This window comes from Seriola lalandi, unplaced genomic scaffold (assembly GCF_002814215.2).
Source record: "Seriola lalandi dorsalis isolate HSWRI2012SDOR001 ecotype SW California unplaced genomic scaffold, Sedor1 jcf7180002054609, whole genome shotgun sequence".
NCBI classification, from domain to species: Eukaryota; Metazoa; Chordata; class Actinopteri; order Carangiformes; family Carangidae; genus Seriola; species Seriola lalandi.
Window position 1 is genome coordinate 1,462,332 of NW_019525162.1, and position 16,899 is coordinate 1,479,230.

The window sequence follows — 16,899 nt, forward strand, 5'->3', positions numbered from 1 at the left end:
GAAAAGTGCTTTAAATTCAATTCAATTCAATTTCAGGATATACGCTGGAAGAGAAATATAGGTTACTCTTGACAAAAACAATGTCACCAGAGGATCCATTTAGTGGCTCTTCTGGAGCTTTTGATCTTCCACGGCAGATGGCTTGCTCAGTTTCATGAAATTGGAGGTGTTCAAATTTCCTTTTTCCATAACCACCAACAATAGATTTAAAGTTTACTGATGTTGGAAACAGGATCAAGAACCATTTCGGGCTTGCTAACTGATAAGACAGACATGTTTTTAAATTCAACAAAATAAATAAATAAATAAATAAATAAATTTAAAAAAGTGGACTAAGAGATCTTAAAGTTAACTAAATTTTGTCAGTACTAAAATACCTAAAACCCGTCCAACATAAACTAAGCAAAAGAAAAGGAAAAGTGAGCTGAGACCACTGGTGGAGAGGCAGGCTGCTGAGGAGTGTTGCAACTCACTCACCTCAGGTGCAGCACAAACAGGCCCCAAAATTACACAAGTCCCAGTGCTCTTACTCACATGTATGAAGTGTGGGGAACCTCAGCCAGAGTGCCTAGGCCCCCAACCTGGCAGCACTCAGCACTGCAAAAGAAAAGCCAACACAAAAAGCAATTAATCACAAGTAAATAAGCAACTAAACTACTAAACAACGAAAGAATTAAACAAACAAACAAACAAGGAAGGAACTAAACAACACACAAACAACCCAGTTGACTAAACAAATGAAACCAATAAACCAAAATGAACCATGCAAAACATCCATCCATCCATTTTCTACCGCTTATCCTCTAGTAGGGTCGCGGGGGGGGCTGGAGCCTATCCCAGCATCTTTTCGGGCGAGAGGCAGGGTACACCCTGGACAGGTCGCCAGTCCATCGCAGGGCAAACATATAGAGACAGACAACCATGTTTTTGGTTTTACCACTTACCTGCAGCCAATGCCACTAAAAGAAGCCAGCAGGTGCCCCTTATCACCTCGCCCTGATAAGGAGGTTGGCTGGGGGAGGAGTCTTCCCAGGGCTGTGTTCACAGGCCCTACACTGCCTGGAAGCGTTCACCACTTCACAAGTTTGGCTGGACCTGCCGGAGTCTGAACTTCCCTATAGAGCCGACAGAGCCACTATTGTTACCCTAAACTCCGAAACACTAGCACCTTGGCTCCCACAGGGTGATTGTTCCAGTACTAAACAGGTATTTTTGTGACATAACTTCTAATCCCACAAAAAATCTAGAAATTACACAAGGTTAAATAATACAATAACAATTGCAGTTTACATTAAAGCAGACAAACTCACAGTTAAATGCACTCCTTATACTTTAAGTCTTTTTTTTTTTTTTTTGGTTTTGGAAAGACTAAAATAAATGCCACCCTGATAAACTCACTGAACACTGCTTTGCATGTGTAGAAATCCAAAGCTTGACAGACCTGACATGCATTACGGTTACTGAGCTATGATGGAACAATCACTGTTCGGGACAAGGTTTAGCAAAAAGTCAGTTCCATGACAGCTGGGTAACTCCATCTGCAAGGAAAGCTCCAGCCCCACAATGATTACCTTGTGGACCTTGTGACGTTATTGTTTTGTTGAGATCCTGTTTCTAATTGCAAAAATGAACTTTCAGCCTCTATATTACCTTTGTCCCAGTATCAGATAACAGTATGAATTATATGGCATGGTTGGAGTGTAGAGTTTATACATGTGATAGTTTGATCTTCGCCACAGAGAGGAGGCTGTTGAGCTGTTATGTTATCATAAAATATCTTTTATAGTCGATGGAGGCGGATGTTATTTTGTGCTTTAAAATCTTTTTGGTCCCAGCTGACAGAACTTTTTTTTATTTATAGAGGCAGACATGTGCTTATGTATCTGGCAGAATTTATGAACATGTGTTGGTGTATAAAACTTAAGATGAAGAAAAGGCCATCTGGCGATGCTACAATGAGAATAACAAACAAATAAAAATACCAAAATAATTACTTGTTTAAAGATTACACTATTTCCGATAAGGATTTAGTTTGTGATTGTAGTAAACAGCCCAAAAACGCAGGAGCATACTGACTGAACAGTGATGATCCATGATCCGATGTGACAGTTCCACATCAGACATTAAGTGTTTGGATGGGGACAGAGTGGAGGATCAGTCTGGGCACTGCCCCCCTCAGTGGGTAAACTCTGCACACTGCAGCCATTCAGTTGGCCCGGCTCACTGGATAAAGTTAGGATTGTTTGTCAGCCAGCTGTAATGCCAGGAATGCTCAGTGCTGGCTCCCCCCGTGTGCGTGTGAGTGTCTCTCACACATTATTTTGCCTCTCCAGCAGCAGTTTGGATGTGTAGTGACACCCCCATGCTCCCTGAACTCTGAAGTGAAATAACAGATTCTATTTCTCTCCTGCGAGCTATTTTGGTACCCCAGCATGCGCGCACACACACACACACACACACACACACACACACACACACACACACCATCTCAAATTACCCCACCTTCTGCCTCCCACCGCCCCAGCAGAGACTGTCCTGTCTATACTCTGACCTGGCTTTTTCTAGCATGTTCCATCCGGCCATCATGACATCACTTTCTAAATGAGAAAACACACACACACACACACACACACACACACACACACACACACATACAGACAGACACACACACATGCACAACAACGCAAACATTCACAGCTTGAGTGTAACTGGTGTCCAGCTGCCAGAGTCCAGCTGAGCTCCTCTAAAAGTCTGCTTTTTGGGGTTTGACTACAGATTAATGATGTTTCATATCAATTTAAAAACAGAAAGAAAGAAATAATTTATTATATCAATATGCACATATGTATATTAATGGCTTTTTACTGGTTAAAAAAAAGATCTAATAAAGCTTTATAAATCAGTAGCCAGCCATCCCAAAGCATAAATGAAACAAACCATGACCAGCAATTTAAAAGAATAGTTCAACAATTTGGGTAATTGGCTTACCACTATCATGCAAGCTAAATATACCAAGATACGTGCTGCAACTGTTCCTTTGAGTCAAAGGAACAAGGAAAATGATTCATATACTTTACTTGTAAATGTAGCAATAACACTGTAGAAATATTCTCTATTAAAGAACAAATCCTTTATTCACAATACTACCTAAGGAAGTGCTATCAGAAAAATGTAGGCCTACATTAATTATCAGAAGTTAAAGTACATTTCTATTTAGTCTGGATTTGTTATTTCTAAGTTTGCTGACATTAGGTAACACCACCTCACTTACACCTGACTACAGATCATTCATTCATTTGAAAAGTAACTGGTAATTTTAGCTGTCAAATGAATGTAGTTGAGTAAAAAGTACAATGTTGTTGTTTCAAATGTAGTAAGTAAAGTAGAAGTACCTCAAAATTGTAGAGTAAAAGTACATGAATAAAAGTACTTAGTTACATTCCAACATGTATGTAGTCTACATTGTTTTCTTTTGTTTTGATGATCCAGACAACCAAGAGCACTTGCATGAACTGTATGGCCTCTTACTCAGTGGAAGAAAGCTTTCGTATATCCAGACCAAAACACATTTATTACTTTGTTGCTGTCCAGATTTTCTCTCCAGTGAAAACATTGTATCAAAAGTTTGGGGATTTCCATGTTTTCAGGTAATTTAAAGGATTAGGCTTTAGCTTAACTTGAGCTTCTTCAGTAAGTTAACTCATATGCTCATAAAACCCTAGATTGAATAATGTCAAAATGCCTGAAAGTTGACATTTGGGAGATACAAGGTTTTTGAACAACAGCAGGTAATGATTTAAGGTCCTAATTATTGCAGGCATGGTAGCTTCTTGTAAAGTATTGGTTTCCTTTTTTATGATACACTATAGATGTAGCTGTTCCACAGTTGTTTGGAGACTTTCCCCTCATGAAGAGCTTGTGATGAACTTTGAACTTGTGATGAGCCATTTCTCAGCACAGTACCCCGGCAACACGGCAACACACAGACAACGACCCACACATCTCCTCCAGCTGAAGCTGCACTGTCAGCTTGCTCCAATCATGCAGTTCAAGCAAGACATGTGTTTCCCCTTTGCACCCTCAGGATGATGTCATATCCACAGGGTCATGTGCTCGCAAAGTACAGCTTAATTTAAAACATCTCCATATCCTGTCTGTGTGATCTGAATTGAGTCTTAAAAGTTTGCCTGCATCTGGGGAGACAACACAGAAAGAAAGTATGCACCAAACAGAGGCACGGAGTGAGAAACTCCCTGTGGATAATGGGTAAGTGGGACATTATAATCGCTCCCTTGGATGAATAAACCCTTTTTCAGGAGAGGTAATAGCACAGACACCAGGCCAGGGTGAGTTTGATTTGTGTTGTGGCAAGAAATTCTGAAATCTCTGTCATTACTTCGTGTCTGTCCTGTCATCACCCTCCTTTCACACAGACATGTGCACAGAACCTCAGCCCACACACATACTCTCGAAATTAAAGCCCAAATTAAAAGTCTAAGAAATCTCACACTGTTATCGCTGGGATACAATTTCTACCTCTGTCATCTAGACATGGTAGTTGATAAAATATTTTTTTTTTAATGAAGTGTATTAGTGTAGAGTAACATTTTTTTATTTTGCGTTCTAATGTTTTTTATATCATAAAGAGATCAGTATTGCTGCTATAGAAGCCAGTCACAGTGAAGCTGAATTTTTTATGTCTTATATGCAACAGTTCTAAGAATTATTCTTAAAAACCATAAAGATTTTGTGGTTCAGCTCTACTAATGTGCAAACATTAAATGAAATGACACCATGCCAAAACAAGCTGAGCCAGTGATCATGACAGATTACCAGAGCGTTAGGTTCAAAACTACTCAGTATAGGCTTCCAACCAGCAGGAAATCACTTCCTGTGTGTTATCTGCAGCTCATATTATTTCTGTTTTTATCCAAACATTTTTATCCTTTGTTGGATACATTATTCTCTTATTTTATACAGTGGAAGAAAGGATAACCATGTTCAGGGATAATGTGACAATGCATAACATTAAATCGATAATAACAAAATCAAGCACTGTAAGTTTCCATAAACTATGTGTCACAGTGGAGCCAGACACTAAACATGCTTTTAGCATCAGTTTGTCACAGTCTGCAGATCTGTTCTCAGTTACACTTAGAGAGTTACAAATGCAGCATAGAAGACTGCATCATCTGCATTTCCGCAGTTGCCCTATTGTAAAGACTCCCATCAGAGCACGTTTACTTATGAGTTTTGTATAAGTCAAACTGAATCATCTTCAAGCACTGACTAATGTTACTGTGGATGAAAAAGTTACTACAACTTGTAACAATAAACAAGCTTCTGTGCAAGACAAGCTGGAAAGCGAGCAGCTACCCCGGGCCTCAGACACCGAGGTGTTCCAAAAGCCCCGGCTTCGCCGCATGCGTGTCACTCGCCTGTGGTATTTTGATTAAAGGGGTTCTCCACTAACAAGGAAATTGATGTTGCGAGGGCTGTGATATTTTCCACAGTATGTCTCCAAAAGTACTCAATCCTACTATTCCCATAATCCAAAGTGATAGCATAATTTATTAGAGCCTTTTTGCCTGGTCCTGTCTTGTAACAGATACTTTTTGTTAGGTCTTCAAACCCAAGAGCTGAGATAAAGATAATAAGTTTAACTTTAGAGAGCTCCCTCAGTGCCAGAACTAAGGATGATCCAACATTATGATGTTGTAGCCCTGTCTTGTAAAAACATAGATTTGATCTTTTGTATTGTTTCTGACATCATCCATATTCCTGATAAGGTTGTGTTTAACCACATTACCACGAAACATTATTCTAGCGTAGGAGCACTAGTTGCACCAGAGTTAGAGGTAAACTGGAGGTGAGAGGGTTCATACACACTGCACAGAGAGCACTAGTGGGGGGTCAGTAGGGGCCCAAAAAGAAACCTTTACCCATGAGCTCCCTAACAGGGTTAATCCGACCATGTGTGCAAGAATATATGGGAAAAAAAGTGAAAGAATTTCCCATTAGAAACATCACAAGGTCTAGATTTCTTTTTATTGGCTCCAGTTCTCCGACTGTTCCCAGCAAACTGACTCTGTGGCCTCCACCAATAACCCTCTATTTAACTGATTTCTGAAAAGATAAGGCAGTGTATATACGTAGTCTTCATTATTACCACATTGCTGATGGTCATATTTCAACATCTTTTTTACAAAATCTACTTAGAGTTCAATGTGGAGAAGGAATGAATGGGTGTGACTCAAATTTGGCCAAAATGAGACATTTTTGTTTTGGCTCATGGATGTAAATATTGGCCCAAATGTGACTAGCATGGCTTGTGTAGATCCCTGATCTGCTAATAATCTCTATGAACTATATCGTTTCCACCATCTTTCCCATTCTGCCTATCCCTGTAAAGATTTTTGATTTTGACTCGGACAAAATGACATGGATATGGTATCAGTCAAGCAAACAGGGCTGGGTTTCCAGTGGTAACATGGGCGGGAGAACAGGCCAGCCTTTGTTAAAAAGCTTTAGTATCACAGAGGAGAGAGAGGCCATTGTGCTTTAGAAAAGCCTCCTTATAGTTCATGTCCTCAGATTGTAATGGATCCTCAGCCCCAGTTTAACAAATGCAACTCACTCCAGCCGACAGTATATGCATTTCAATGGGCCTAGTTACTGGAAATGAACGGCCTTGTTGTCATCAGTTTATGAAGTATGAAACAAACAATCCCTCATCCATCCATCCCAAGGAAAGGCGGATAAAAGTGTGAGTCATTCTACCTGTCAGTTTCTATCCAAAGCCTGTCTCGTGTGAAACGAAAACATGCTGTTTATGATGGCCATGTGAGAGAATACAGCATGACTGTGGGGATGGTGAAGGATAATGGCCAAACTGCAGCTCCCAGAACCTAAGACTGAAATGTCAACAATCATTATAAGACCAAGGTTAAAATAAAATGACCACAAACACAAAAACACTGGAGTTTTTCTTTTTTTTAATTTCACAAAAATGAATGCTTCTGTTCCTGAAAAGATAAACGGAGTAATCTAGAAAACACTGAATGCACAGTTCTCACTTTACAGATGTTTTTAGAACATTTCATGGTTCATTTTAGGCACTTGGAATCATAACAACATTCCCTTTCTGAAGAACAAATACATCTTTGGTCCGGTATGTAATTTAAAAAAAAATAAAGCCAGAGTATGAAAATTACACCAGCTTCAATGTTTGTTTCCTCAAAAATGTATTTCTGACATACAATATACAAAGCTTCATAAAGACTTTTTTTAATACTTAAATAAGATATTATCGCTACATCTCAGAAATGACCAGCAATCTTACAGATGTTTTGCAAGAGTAAAGTGAGAAAAATTAATGTGTCGGCTCAATCAGATGTACAGCAGTACAGGATTGTTTTAGTCAAGTCACATTTGGCAAACATGGGTTTCCTTTGTCGTGTATTTTCAGTCCGCTTCCTTTGAAAGATAAAGAGCGATGGAGACACATCCACCTCTGTCCTTCTCACAGCCAGTTCAGCTACAGGGCAGCCACGTCTGATATGAATGACTGCACGGTGAGACCTGCGGCGGCTGCACGTGTGCAATATAGTAATTACTGAAGTTGATGTCCTGTACGTACGGAGCTGGCTGGTAGTAACACGTGACATTCGTCACAGTGGGGATGGCGTTCTGCTCAGCCAGCACCTTCAGCGCCAGCATGGAGATGAGGCTGAGCGTCTGGCGCCGCTCGTGGCCCATCAGACACACAGTGCTCTCGTTCACAACTTGGTGCAGAGTCATCAGACACTCGTACCGTTTGTGCTCCATCCCAGCAAAGTGGTTTTGCAGGTAGGCCTCCAGCTTCCTCTGCTGCTCGCCGATGTCAGGGAAGTCAATGAAGAAGCGTGAGCACATGTAGCGCTGCATCTGCTTCATGTCCGCCTCTGAAGAGGGTCTGAACCCTCGCACCAGCAGGTGGCAGTATTTCAATAAACCGCCCCCTCTGATTTCTTCAGGGCTGCGTGTAGCTATGGTCCTCTGACACAGGTGATCCATGGCCTCCTTGAAGTCCCCATACACACTCTCCCCGATCACAGTGGGGTGAAAGCTCTCAGACATGGGCGTCTCTGAGCAGCGGTCAAATAAGAGCAGAGAGTCGAGGCAAATCTGGAAGGAGTCCACGCTGAATTCAAACTGCCGCCGCAAAGAGTCCACAAATTTAAGCTCTACATTCTTGCCCGTGTTGTTGGACAGCGAGATGAGGCTCCAGCGGTCCGTATCATTACAGACTTTCACCAGTTTCTGTACATAGGCCTCTTTGAGGGTCAGTGCTGTGATGCGCTCCTTAGAGACCCCGGCTGGCAAGAAGTCCAACAGGCAGTCCAGCACGACGTCCTTCACCAGACGGAAGGCCTGGTCATCTTTCAGCGAAACACCAAAGATCAGGTCAAGGTCCTTGTAGCCCAGTCCAGTGTCCTGATGGAGCACATGGCTGGCAGCAGATCCGTTCAGCCTCACATCTTTAACACACACACCTCTCTCCTCCAGCCTCGCCCGCACAACCTAGACAGGAACGAGAAAGAAATTAAGCATGTTATTAGTAAGAAAATGAGAGTAAAAGATGGAAATAAAAGTCCTTGTAGTTTCAGAAATGATGAAAGAAATACACACTAAAAACGATTCAAGTTAAACTCTTGAAATATGTCCAAATGAGCTCCACATGTGCCTAGTGGAAATCAATATTTTGTGAAGGCGAGATCAATACTGCTGGTCTCAAAAGTCCATTTCATCACCATCAGCCTCAGTCTGAATGAAACCTAAAGAGCCCAAACAAAGAGCAGAGGCAGAGCTGGCAAGTCTGTGCCTGTACTACAGGTCCATCTCCCTCTGGGTCTTATTTTATCACAGAAACAGTGATAAGATTTATAATCCTGAACTGTAACATAGAGAGAGTGAACACCAGTGGTCTGGACCAGCAGTGTCCAATATAAAAATAAAAACAAACAAAAACCCCTGCTTTAGGCTAAATGTCACAATTTCAGGTCATTAAGGATCAACAGCGTTTCCTTTTCTCTGTCCCAGTGACCTGTGGGATGTTTAAACGAAGGTGTCCCGCTACAGCTGGACACGACATGCCAGCATCGCTTCTAGCAAGCACAAAGAGAAACCATGTCTTGAAGTAGGATATCAAAGGTGGGTTCAGCCCACATGCCCGTGGGGAAATTTCACAACACCTGGAAGCGATCAAAGCGTCCCATTGAAACGTAGATCAGAATGATATGACATATCAACAGTTAGCTGCAGCTTCCATTTTACAAGGAAGGCCAGCTATTTGAGAAGTTTGTCGTATTAATTCAGGTTATACACATGTAAGCAGATTGTAACTAAAACATTTGAATGCCTGATTTGCTATACACATGAGCTAACACTCCACAAGTATTTCTTCTGAACAAATAATTGCAGACAATTCAAGCAGTTAAAGCTGCAGTACAAATTAGCTGTTACACACTCACTCACTACAATCCTAAATCTCCCTACTGGTACTGACCTGTCAGATTAGTGTCTGTTAACTCTCTCTCCCATGGTGATCAGATAACAAGCTGGCTCTATTTATACATACTGGGTCAGGCTAAAGACAAACAAACATTTGAAGGCAAGTCAGACCCTCACTCAAAAGGAGGAGAGGAGGAACAAAATTATTTTGGCACGACTTGGCAGTAATGGCATTCCCATCATTCAGCCTTGTTGATTGGGTTCAAATTCCAATCAGAAGCAATTATAACGTGGTTTTTCTGTGCTTCTGTGGTCGTCCCATTATGTCAAAGCAGAAATTCACCCTCAGGCATACTCTCAGCACCTTTTCCTCCCTCTGCCCTCTGAGTACAGGTAGTCAAATCATATATGCCTGGATACAGCTGAGTGGTTAAACATCGCCTCTGGAAGCATAGGTTTGCCTCTCCTGGCTTTACGTCAAATCCTGCCAGAAACACTTGATTAGACGCCTGTCTAATCAAGTCTGTCTCACTTCTTTAGAAAAAAAGAACCAAAGCGGGGTGAAAAAAAAAAGGTGCAAGGAGTTGTGTCTGGTTCCCTCATAATCTGTGAGCCACAGGTCTGAGTTGTGAAGCAGTTAAGAACAGAGGGTATTTTTTATCTTAGAGCTACAGAGTCACTTTGGACTGTAGCGCCTCACAATGCTGCAGTGGATGTTAACGTCCTGTCTATCCCTCCAACCCTGCAGCAGGACAAAGGTCCACTCCCTCAGTCATAGCTCCTTTGATGTTTAACAAAGATGGCATAAAAACCTATTAAATAAACATTGAAGCTAAAGTAAAAAGTCTGATGACAGTTTGTCACGACACTAGATTTACTGTTGATCAATGTTCAGCCAACCACTAAATGAATCTATGTGGCAGATGGTTCGGTTTCCACAAATACAGGGGAAACATAAGGGTTAGGGTTAGAGTCCCCACATTTGGGGCTCAAACCTGCATTTAAGCCTTGTGCACGCTCACTGGAGCATTCATCTTTCCACAACCACAAGTCTGAAGCTCTAGGCGTCACAGGCTTGTTGAGCTCATCTTGAATATGTCAATGTGTAAATGGAAATGGAAAAAAAAGGGATTCTGTACTAGATTACCTGGCATGGTTCTGTTAGGAATCAGCTATATGTTCAATGTGAAATTCTAACAGTGCATTTACCACTTTAATGCACAGGCAGCTATATAGAGAAACCACTAAGCGAAGTGAAATGTGATCCAGCCAGGATGCATAGGATGCTGGAAATGCTGAGGGACTTTGGCACGTGAAATTAATAAAAAATTTAATTCAGTGTCATCAAGAGGAAAGAAAAGAAGAAAAAAGAAAAATATTGAGGGTTCATAGTTTGCCTGTGGATATTTTGTTAGAACAAATCTTTGGAGAAGATAGAAGCCTTGGGAAGAAATTAGAAGCAGTCAAGATGTAAACTTTCCAAAAAAAAAAAAGAAGAAGCAGGGCAAAGAAATTTATTGCGTAATCTGTGATAGAAACCCTTTAACACAAATATAGGGGTGTCACTCATTAACAGTGTGTGGGGTTGGAAAACAGACAAATAAATTTAAATTTTAATATCTAATTCCCCAGATGTTATCACAGAGAGAGAATATTTGAACCAAGGGTTTCACAGTGTTCATTACCTGCCCACATGCTGTGTAGTAAGGTGTAATATTCACTTTTATTTGTATGCATATTAAATAGGGTAGGCCTATATATAAAACTGCCCGTTCAAACTAATAACAGCAACTAATGAGTAATTAAACATGTGAGTATGTAAATGTATGGATGTGGGTCTGTACCTGGACAATCTGGCGGGGTTGCACGGAGAGAGTGGGGAAGTTTCCTCGGCCGTGGATGGGGACAGCCTCCGCCAGGATCGAGTCCAAGCGCTGCACCTGATCCCAAGACAAGACGCAGAACCGCCGGCTCTGATCCGACGCATCACCGCAAGACATGGCGATGTTCACTTTCAGACCCCACCCCAAAATTAAAAAAAAAAAGAAAATTTAAAAGAAAAAAAACAAACAAATCAGCAGAATGTGAATCAGTGATTCCTCCCAGCTCAGCTCTGTATCTTCAAAGCTTCTGTCTTAATATACAAGCCAGGTATTCCTGTGAGTGTCGGAGGTGAGCAGGTCCGGTTGTTAATCTTGAAGTGAAGAGTGGAAAAAGTTCGCTGAGTCTCAAGTGGTGGACGTTGGAGTGGGATTAGCCGCTTCCTCCGGAGTGTGCCGCTAAAATCCGTTCAGTCTGCAAAGAATCGATTCATAAGGAAGGTCCAGAGGGTTTAAAGCAAGGCTCATTAGCATGAGCCCTGTGATTGGCTGCTATGTTTGATCATTTATTATGGACGCCCTGTCTGTAGGGAACACCCTTCATGTGACGCAGTTGACAGGCTCCTCCCCTCTGCTCTACTCATGGTGCATCCTGACAGGGTTTTCCCTGAAACAAGTCTCATGATCTACTGATCTTCAGATTTGCATGGCCTCAGCTGCAGCAATATTAGAAATTAGTATGCTATATATTAATTTAATACTTGGCCATTTATATGCGATTGCAAGCAGATAGGTAAAAATGATTGATTATGGAGAGTACAGCTGTGCAAACACAACCTCCACTTTTACTCTCATGATGTATTTCTTTATTTACCCAGGGAATGTTTGCAGAACATGCAGGATGTTTTTTAGCAGTAACGCCCTCCTTCACGATCATACACTTCATGATCATACAGGAAGCAAGAGAACACCATTAGCATTCTTGAGCAAGCGAAATAGGTTAAAGGCTGTGCTGTAGTAAGCTGTAAAGAGGGAACTTCAACAGGAGCTACATGTGTTCTTCCAATCAGTATTATCCAGAAAATTCACCCTGGCAACTTTGTAGTCACAAGCTCAGTTTACTAACCTCTAGGCCAGTCTTTCACAACCTTCTTGGCTTGTAAGCCGTTAAGACAAAGCAACACCAGTTGTATGTCTACTGGTTGTGAGCAGATCAACCAGAAAGTGGGGTTTTTTTCTGTTTTTCTTTTTCATTTGAATCATTTACAGAGCCCTGGACAGGTAAAATTAACCCATACTTCACAAGGAAAATGACAAATAATAGAGGAACATCAGAATGAACATGGTTTTGTGTAGCATAACTATATTTTTTTGCATTTCCTGTTTTGTTGATCATTTCACAACATCATAAACATCAGCAAAAATACAAAAATAAATGTTCTGTTCCTGAGTAGTCTCTGCAGTACCTATACTGTCTTACAAATATAAATAAACCTTAACCTCATGCCTTCATTGTCACAGACTTAACATAAAGAAGACATAAGGTACTGACGATAAATTGCTGTGCCCTTAGTATCCTCAAACATAATTTGCTGTAGTTTCTTCCTCAGCTTTCTTATCCATTTACAAGCTACTTTAATAGATTCATCTTTGATTAAATACATCCAAATATATGATTTAAAACCATGTGAATTCCAGAGGCTGCTGAGACCGCTGCTGCTACTTTTACCCTGCTAAGCTAGGCTAGTTAGCTTTTAGCAGTAGTATATTTGGTGTTTTTTTTCTTTTTTTTCTCCATTATGATTAGATTTAGCTACAACCTTATTTATGTGGTATAACAAACTCAAATATTAAGATGTCAAAAGATCAAAATACATTACAGCAAACAGGAAAAAGTGAGTAAATTATCTTTAGCTAAGGCTATGTCACCTGTATTAACTAGCAAGAGCGCAGACAATTTAGATTTTTTTTTGCACATATTCACTCGTATCTTAGGCTTAGGAAAAATACTGTAAAATGTACAAGATAATACAAATGCATATGAGCCTCTAGTATCACTGTTTTGTTATTTAAAATATGTACAGTATGTATAGCCACAGTATCTGATGCATAAAACAGACCCCATTAATCATTCTGGAAATCCATCATCTCTTTCACTGAAACCCAGGAGCTGCTTGTCAGTCGTTGAGTATTTCAGCTACGATAGCAGTCTGTTAAAACTGTAAAATGTTGTTTGCTAATTATACATTTTCATAGGTTCTTATCATTTTTAGTAGATGCCTGTGTTTAAAGTGGAGAGCTGTTACCTTTGAATTGTTTGTTTATTCAGCCAATGGAAAATTAAAGCCTACAAGCCACACTAACAATCGTTCATTTAATTTGCTCATGATTGTGCAGGGGTTTATGAAAAGGCTCCGATAACCCGTGATGCCCTTTTCATTGTAGTTTTCCATTTACGTTTTCAGATACAATGCTGCCACTTCTTTCAAGCCTGCCTCCTTATCTGCATTGTTTCTTATTTGTTTTGGTGCAGATGCAGAGACATTCCTCTAGTCTGAACAAAACATCTGTTGACTTTTTATGCTTAATACTGTGTATGTTTGTCCACCTGCAGAGGGCTTTCACATGAATACTGTAAACACATTGAACTGCAAAGCTGGTGAATCTATGATCTGTCAGATGCTGTCAATGCGTTCTGCTTTAATTATTCACTCTGATTTTCCAAAATCTTCCAGGGCTTATAGGAGAGAATTGCAGTCACATTGTGATTGTCTTTATGTCTTATCCTGTCCTGTTGTGTAGCCTATTATGTGTTTAAATAAATATCCCTTAATGAAGGACCTCACACAATGGTAGACATTACTCATAATGGCAGATGTTACTCTTTCAGTGGTGTGAAGGCTGTAAGGTTGTTATAGTATGTAATTTGCCAGTGAACAATACAGGTGAAAACATCAGTAATTTCCTCTTTTAAAATGACCCAAATATGTCATCATGTATAAAATCCCCAGCTTCTCACGCTTGTCGACACAGCATGTTAGTGCATCTGTAAAATGTTTATAAGAGAGTGAAGTTCATGTCATGATTGACCTGTTGTGGGTTTTTAGTGATGCAGCAATAAAACACAGACAGACGGAAACACACGCTCTTACGCACTCAGGTACGCACATCATAATGTCCTCCCAACCATATGTGTGTGTGGTGCGTGTGTGTTTGGTTCACGCACTTCTCAACAACACACAGCTGGAGGCGGACAGTGTCTCCCAGGCCTCTGAGAGGTCAGGTCGTGGGCGTACCATGGATTTGGTCTCCACAGAAGATCACTTCAAATCCTTGTGATGTCAACATAATCCTGTTTCCGTGGCAACAGCATCCGCGGTTGTCGGGCAGCGAGGCAGAGGCGTCTCCAGCTGAGGGCCCTGCCAGGGGCTGATGTGAGACATCTGCGTCATCCAACTATAAATAACCCACCATGTGGCAGCTGTGAATCCTGGGAGCAGAGCCAGCGTTTACCTGAATGTGAAACACTTGGGGACGAGAGAACAATGACGGCAGATAAATGTCAATCTAATTGACATCCTCAGTTTCCCATGTCAGAGGGAGTCAATCGGATATAAAGTGAAGACATTCGTGCTGTGGAACAAAAACAATTAAGACACTGAAGACAACAACAAAGGAAAAAAAACTCCTGCAATGTTACACTGCTTATTATTCCCTGATTCAACTTCTGTTCATTCATGTCAGTGTTAGTGTATCCTCTGTTTATCCCTGAGTTGACATCCTGCTGGAGCCATGACAACTGAGACTGTGAGTCTTGTAGGCGCGGCGAGATAGCCAGTATTTAAACACACCTTAAACAAATGATGCATTATGCAGATGTATTTTTCCAATCCTTGATCATGGTCAAACATTATGAAACAATATGGCAGTCTTCAGTACAACAATATTAAAGACCTTCAATGAAAGTTGGTTGAAGACATTCATGGGTTTTTGTTCCCTTGTATTTGTGCTCAGAGGCTGATGAAGCACATCAGACAGTTTCTTTTTTCTTTTTTTTTTGTCAAACATCTCTATGGGCAGTGACAAGAAGAGGAACAATGCTGTTGAGGAGGCTTCTCTCAAGTGCAGGGACATGAGCACACGTCAGAACGTGTTGTAAAAGCGTGGCTGAAAATCGATGTTGCCAAACAACAAGCCGTGAAGTGTCACAATGATCAATTGTGCGAAGACAGATAATACTCCCTCTGCCACACTGGATGAGTTGTGCAGCTCGTTTTCTCACTCATCTGTCAGGGCTCCTACGATCTAAGTGAATTATTTCCCCAAAAAGACTTTCTTCATTCGACATTGAGCACATTCAGACTTGTAATACTAGAAGACCAAGCATTTGCTATTATTAGACTGTGCATCATGTGTAACTTTGGACAGTGCTGCCATAGCTAAAATAGTGATGCAGCTGCTGCCATTACGTTGCATGTCCGACTTAACATTGCGTGTTTGATTTTAAAGCAAGTTTGATTTTGTCAACGAATCAAACACATTTCTATCACAGTTGCTTTTCTGGCCCAGTTTGCCTTGGCAGCAGATGACCTGTCTACGCAGCCAGGTTGAAGTGACCAGTCAGCCTGGACACCATAGGGCCAATCTGCGATAGAGGACGTATGATAAGAGAGGTAAGTTTACTTTTCCGGATTGCTCCAGATGACAAATCTATGGGACAGTGGAACAAGGTTACGCAAGCAGCCGTGCTGCTGACGTCAGACTGCCTCCGCTGTCTGCTTGATTGATTACAGTAGTGCTTGGCAGAGCTGACCAGTGTGCACCTGGGAAATAAAAACACACCAAAAACACACTATAGATTCAAGTGGTATCACACATCTCCTCTCTGCTCGGTCCACATCTCTTGTGAAATGGAAAAATACTCAAATGTAACACACACTACGTGCTATTGATCTGATGTAAGCTTTGTTAGTCTTGTTAGATTCAAATAAAATCATGACTTCTATTGATGAGTATTGTAAACCAAACCTGATGTTAAGGGTATAATTAGACATAATACAGTATTTCCCAAAGATTATAAGCATGTCAAAACTGGATTAAGTAATAAAAGTCAGAGTTGCAAATGGTTTTATGTTACAGAATCTGTTTTTTAAACTTGTTTTTACTGATTTTATGATGGTTTCTTTTCTCTTTTCTTTTTTTAAGTTACAAACCGTCAGCATCTATATGGACCAGACGGTCTGCAGGTCCATAGTTGTACCATATCAATGACAATATCTTTCGAGAGGAGAGCTTATTGCATAGTTGAATTGCTCTGAAGCTCAATGGTCAAATATAGTGTTAGACTATGTATTATGTAAGGCTTGGCTCACTTTACCCTCTGAATGGGTGGAAAGACTGAAGGAGAAAAAACTTTGACTCAGGCTTAAGTTGTGCAGAATGTGGATGGCACTATAGAAAAAAAGATAATTTAACAGTACACGAGTGTTTGGAAACATGGATCTACAATATACAAATGTATACACCGAGGCAAGATAAGTAATTCCTTAAGAGAATGCGATGACATCTCTAGTTTCCCAATAAATCA

At 40.7% G+C, this 16,899-nt stretch overlaps 1 protein-coding gene across 1 annotated transcript; it reads right to left on the bottom strand.

Moving 5' to 3' along the window:
* Window positions 1-6,978: 6,978 nt before the first annotated feature.
* On the bottom strand, window positions 6,979-11,802 carry tent5ba (terminal nucleotidyltransferase 5ba). Its single transcript, XM_023419785.2, has 2 exons — window positions 11,337-11,802; window positions 6,979-8,562 (listed from the first exon to the last, which is right to left on the bottom strand). The coding sequence occupies exons 1-2, from the start codon at window positions 11,490-11,492 to the stop codon at window positions 7,534-7,536; spliced, it is 1,185 nt and encodes a 394-aa protein (XP_023275553.1). The 5' UTR covers window positions 11,493-11,802; the 3' UTR covers window positions 6,979-7,533.
* Window positions 11,803-16,899: the final 5,097 nt, after the last annotated feature.